This window comes from Cyprinodon variegatus, unplaced genomic scaffold, assembly GCF_000732505.1.
Source record: "Cyprinodon variegatus isolate N-32 unplaced genomic scaffold, C_variegatus-1.0 Scaffold217, whole genome shotgun sequence".
Taxonomy (NCBI): domain Eukaryota; kingdom Metazoa; phylum Chordata; class Actinopteri; order Cyprinodontiformes; family Cyprinodontidae; genus Cyprinodon; species Cyprinodon variegatus.
Genome location: NW_015150670.1, coordinates 1 through 6,045, shown reverse-complemented (window position 1 = coordinate 6,045; position 6,045 = coordinate 1). Strand labels below are relative to the sequence as shown.

At 37.5% G+C, this 6,045-nt stretch overlaps 1 protein-coding gene across 1 annotated transcript; it reads left to right on the top strand.

The window, feature by feature from the left end:
• The first annotated feature begins 403 nt into the window (after window positions 1–403).
• LOC107088409 lies at window positions 404–5,210 on the top strand. The gene is made up of 3 exons (XM_015380554.1): window positions 404–647; window positions 2,297–2,935; window positions 4,655–5,210. Exons 1-3 carry the CDS (start codon window positions 566–568, stop codon window positions 4,783–4,785), a joined length of 852 nt encoding a protein of 283 aa, XP_015236040.1. The 5' UTR covers window positions 404–565; the 3' UTR covers window positions 4,786–5,210.
• The last annotated feature ends 835 nt before the right edge of the window (window positions 5,211–6,045 follow it).

Genomic DNA, 6,045 nt, shown 5'->3' with positions numbered 1-6,045 from the left:
TGATACTTATTTCTGTTTATTAGGTTGTATACATGATATACAGAATTAATGAAGAAAGAAGATGAATAAATGACCTGTACCCATCTTTGGAAGAAAGATATGAATTATTCCAGAACTATATGAGTCATTATGTGACTTGAGTGTTTTATGTACAATGTCTAAAAAATAGCAAAACTGAACATTAGCGGGGGTTAATATACATTTTAAAACTATACAAGAATCTTGAGTCTGATAAGAAGCAAAACCAATACAGAGTTCTCTGATAAGAAAAACACTATACAGTATTAGACCTGAATTCAGCTTTCGGGGGTGTTATTTTGTCACTGTGGAGGATTTCCTCTGTGCAACGGCACTGAACAGGGGGAAGAGCGCTGGGATTTCACAATAACGGGTCTTACGGACAGCACACTACTGCGTCCAGGCAGGCTCGGCTTTAATAATCCTGTCTGTACTGGAAAGCAGTCAGTTTCTTCTCAGGCTTCATGAAGCCCAATGTTACCCGGTGTCCTGCAGCTGTAGTGTAGCTGTCGGAGATGGTGTGAGGACTTGAGGACCACTTTCAAAAATGGGTAATTTGCTCCGGCTTTTGGGCTTTCTGTGCATCATGCCAGTTAGTGGTAATTTTGACGGCATCTGTCCAAGAAAAGGTGAGTCCTCACTAAATAAATTCAATGTATTGAGGATTTTTATTAAGTTATTTTCTAAAGAAAATGTTCATATGTTGAGATTTGGTATGTTATAAATTCATTATTGTTGCCTACATAATCTTTAGATATATAAGTAATAAAACAGCCCCTTTAATGTGGATTTTGTGGATGTTCTATGAACTTTACTAATAATATGGAGTCGATCTAGCAGATGTTTAGTGTTTTATTAATGTTATATTTAATCATCCCTGTTGTATTCATTGAGCTGGCCAGTCCAACAAGCTTATTGCATCATTTATTTTTATTTATATTTAATTGAAAAAAATTTGATATTTCGGTTTTCCAGTTTCTTTGTCTTTGATCTAACCCAAAATAGTTTTAGAAAAAAAGACAATTACAGGTCATTTTTTATCTCTCAGTATAGTGAGCAGGTGCACCAGATGCATGAAGCAGCTCTAAAAAAGAAAAACCTCACAAATCTTTCAAATAATACATAAAGTTAGAAATAAAACTATTTCACAAACATTATTTTCTTCAGTATGTTGCTCTTTACATATGTTACCTGAAGAAAAATGCACAAAAAAAGAAGATAACATGGGTGGTCTAATATTTGTTTCCAAGACTTTATATATGTTTTAGTTTTCAGCTAAATCAAAGTATCTAGGTTAGAGGAACTACTGATGTTCATAAGTGAGATGATATGGAGAACATGAAGTTCTAGACGGAAGAGCGACTATGTAGACAAAATGCAGATTAAAAGAGGAAGTTTTAAAAGAGTTGGTGATTTTTGTTATGCAACGCTGCATCCTATCTGTGCTGTGCTTACTGATCTGAGAACGACACTTTGTACCTTAAGATCTTTTAAAGATACAGTGTTCACATACAATATTGTACTAACAACTTGATCCTGAACATGGAGAAGATGAAGGAGATCAACGTTGACTTCAGGAAGAACCACGCTCCACTGCTCATCAACAGCTCAGCAGTAGAGATGGTCAGCAGCACCAAATTCCTGGGGTTGCACATCACAGACAACCTCACCTGGACTGTAAACACTGGTAAAAAGGGCACAAAAGTGCACGTTCTTCCTGCGGAGTATGAGAAGAGCCCACCTGCCCTCATCCATTCTCACAACCTTGTACAGAAGCACCATAGAGAGCGTTCTGACCAGCTGTCTCACTGTGTGGTGTGGAGGCTGCAACGCCTCAGTCTGGAAGAACATGAGAAGAGTAGTTAGAACAGCAGAGAGGATCATCTGGGCACCTCTTCCCTCCATAAAAGACATTTCATCACAGCGCTGCGTGTGCCGAGCCCATAACATCATAAATGACCCCTCACACCCCCACCATGGACTATTCTCTCTGCTGCCCTGTGGGAAGAGACTTTGCAGCATTCAAAGCAGGTCCAGCAGATTCTGAAACAGCTTCCTCCCCACTGCCATTAGACTACTGAACTGTGACATTTCACTGTTAAGCTGCTGCTCATTTATTGTCTGAAAACTGTACAAAAAAAATTGTGTTGTATACACTATGTGTATACAAAATTCAATACAAGTTGTCTAAGTCTAAGTAACAAACGCAGCCAGCGTCCACTCTGGTTTGTAATTTGGCAACAAATGATTATTTTTCTGTGTTTGTGTATGACTGCAGAGCCTCCCCCTGGGGTGCTGGTGGTACCTCCAGGAAGCAGCCTGGAGCTGAACTGCGATGGACATGTGAGGGTGAATGGAGATAAAGTCAGCCTATCAAGAAAAGTCTTAAGCACAAACAAGAGAAGATCTCCATCAGAAAGAACCCCGATCACGCTGCAAGTTAGAAGAAACACGATTTCTCCGAATAGAAGCAAGAAAACTTCTGCAGAAAGTGTGCAGTATCACTCTACAACCACAGCAGCTGGAGTCAACACTGTGCAAGGAGAAAACCAAAGCAATGAATATTCAAACAAGGAACGCTTCACTTCTCCACAAGTGGTCCAACCAACCCCTCTGAGCATGACTACAATATTGAGGGGAGAGTCCAAGTGGGAAGAAAACAAGAAGAAACCTGAGGATGAATATAGAGATAAGGACTGGGGAGAAAGCAGCAGGGTTACAAGAGGGGCTAAAATAAGGCCTCAGTGGAGGTGGAATAAACAGCTGGTGCAGAGAGCAGACAGAGACTGGGGAGAAATGGAATTTCTGAATGGCGGTAGCAGTCTGTCTCTGAGTTCAGTCAGACAGACGGACGCTGGAAAATACACATGTCATCAGAGGGGAGAAGAAACGCTCGCTGTTACAGTGATTGTTGCAGGTAAGTTATTGCACTTTTTGAAGAGATTTGTAAGCAGCTATGAACTCCCACAGACCAGTTTAATCAAACTTGACAGTATTGGCTACGTTGGAAGTGTTGGAAAATCAATATAACAGGTAAATCCTTCCTTACCGGGGAGTTATCTTACTGTCTATTGTTTTTAAATGAATAAAGACAAAAAAAATTTATTTAATTTTAATGCAATCAGTTACATGTAGTACATGATTAAGGTCTGTTCTTAAATTATTCCTCTAGTAACTCAACCAAAGGAAACATAAAACTAACAAACATAAAAAAATTAATGGTAAATAAATGTAAATTCAAAACATTCAAAACACGACTAATCAAGCTAATTAAATGTTAACTTTAAACCTTATGTTTGTCTTTTTTCTAGAATTTGAAAAAAGGGTTTGCAATCTTATTTTGCTGATAAACTGATAGATTTTCAAATTGATAGTTATGCACAATGAAGTTGCAGATGAACTAAAATGGAGCATTGATTGGTCTGTCTACAGCCTCCATAATAGAACTACCTAGACTCTAATTCTTCCTGGTCAGATATAGATTGTTGTGTCATCTCTCTCTCCCTGCACATAGTTAGGATCTCCAAAGAGGCATCTTCAACAATCATGTAACTCAGATCAGCTCTAAAGGACAACTTCAGTCTAGAGCTTCAGCCTTCAGGTAGGGTTGTGGAAGGGAAATAGTGGCTGGCTGCAGTTTGGATCACTATGGTGCTAAATAAGAAGAAGAAAACACTTGATAAAGAAAAATTAAACGCAGAAATAACAGAACTTAAAGAAGAAAATAAAAGAAAATTAAACAATACAAGGGAGAGTCTTGTCTTCTGCTCTTCCTAAACTGGCAGCATATCAACTAATCAGAGAAACTGGGATATATGTGGCTGTGAAACACCGCACGGCCAGTGGGATATATAGAATATGTTTTTTTTTCTTTGACATGTATCCAAGTCATTCCCACAAATGTGATCAAAAAACTTTCACCATATACATTCATAGTTTAACTTGTGTACATGTTACAGCGCCATATTTAAAAAGAGCACCATTAAGCAGGTGCTTTTCATTAGCCCACCCTTCTGTATTAATTCTTTATTTTTTTTTATATATATATATTATTTTTTTGTTTTTTGTTTTTTTTTTTTTGAGTCAGGCATTATATCTACATGGATATCTGTCTAAAATATTAACAAACAATCATTATTTTATATTGATGTAGTGTTGTTACAGGCAGTGATCTGTCTTTAAATGCGCTATATGGCTCCCTACCCAGGGCACCCTGACATGTGGCAAGAATCGCCTCTCAAATAAAAAATATTCTTAGAGTTAATTCTTAGAGCTAATGTATAAGAACCCAGAAAGGTCAAGCAACACAGATTTCAACCTATTCCCACCACCAAGTTCAACTGGACCTCATATTTATTTTCTACTGCTTTGATTATTATTTCATTAGAAGCTATGCAAGAACTTTCACGTGGACAGAAATCTGAATAACAAAACCAAAAGTGCACCTTCACTCATCCTTTCTCTTTACATTTATGCTGGCAAAAGCACTGCTGTACAAATTTATTGCAGGTAGTTTGGACCCAATAATTCAATTGGTTTTGTTTCTAGAAAATTATTCATCACAGCAGGAGAGACATGTCCCTACCCCCAAAAACTGAATCCTCTCCATGCCTGATAAAATATCTCTATATCTTAGATCCCCCTGAGACTCCCACTATGCTTTGCTACATGAAATCACCTTGGAGTAAAATTCGCTGTGAATCGAAGCCTTTGAACTCAATGATCAAGTATACTCCTGACTGCTCTCTCTTCCTGAGCACAAGGTAAGAATGTGAAATACAGTACACAATAAGTCTAAAAATCTGTTTTATTTTGAATAGGACAATGACACATATTCTATAGGAATACCATACTAGGCTTACCATGTTCCAAATCAGCAGAGGTGTTTTTGACTAATGAGCACCAGGCGCAGCCTAAAGAAACCCAGAAATCCTAACTTGATTTTATTTACATTTTTTTGAATTAGTGGAAATAAAGAGAAATTCTGTCAACCTATTTAGATATAGAAATATTTGAGAGTGTCAAACTATTGTTTCACAATACCTAATATCTTATTAAAGATTTAAGAAACAAGCTTTGCAGTACACAAACAAGGCTCAAGGCTGAGACATATTGACTGATACCTTTGTACCCTCAGGCAACTCTGTTGGTTATAAATCTAAAGTTCCCACAAGTACATCTAAAAAGAAAATAATAACATGAAACATTTCCACATAACTGTCAAGAATTTCCAAATGAAAGCTCATATTGTATGGATTTATTACACTTAAAGTAAAATGTGTTTCTAAATCTTGATAACTATGGTTTACAAACAGGAAAACAAAGTTCAATTTGACCAATAAAAAGTTAATATTAAATAGAAATCTCTTGTTTGTAAAACATGTTTATTTCTATGCATTCAATACTCAGTTGTATGAGTTGCTGCATCAATGCTGGGTGGCATGGCAATGACTGACCTGTGCTGCAGCAGATATGAAATAGAAGCCCAGGTTGAATTAGATCACCTGCCATGTTAGGTTGCTATCTGCCATTTTCCTCTTGGCCGTTTTTAACCGATTCTCTGTGAAGTTCAGGTCAGGAGAGTTTGCAGGCCAGTAAACTGAGTAAAACCATAGGGTTATAGAAAATAAAATCAGCATACAGTTTTTTAACAGAAGAAAGCATTAAGCTCTCATGGTTCCTGGTAGGTTGCATTGAGTGTGGACTTAAACCCCAGTTTTATGACATTGTACACTATAAATAACTTACTGAGAAACAAATATAGGTTTTCTAGCAGAAGAAACTCTGTGCCTATCCTCTTGTTCCTCAGACTCTTGCACCTTGATTGCCAAAGAAAAAGAAAAGCTCAAAAGAAAGACCCCGGGCTAGGAATCAAACCCAGAACCTTGTTGCTGCAAGGCAGCAGTGCTACCCACTGCTTCACTGGGCAGCCCCTATTTCAATTCACTTTATTTATTTATTTTATATAGCGCCATTTCACAACAGATGTCATCTAGAGGCACTTTACAATTCAATCTGATCATACAG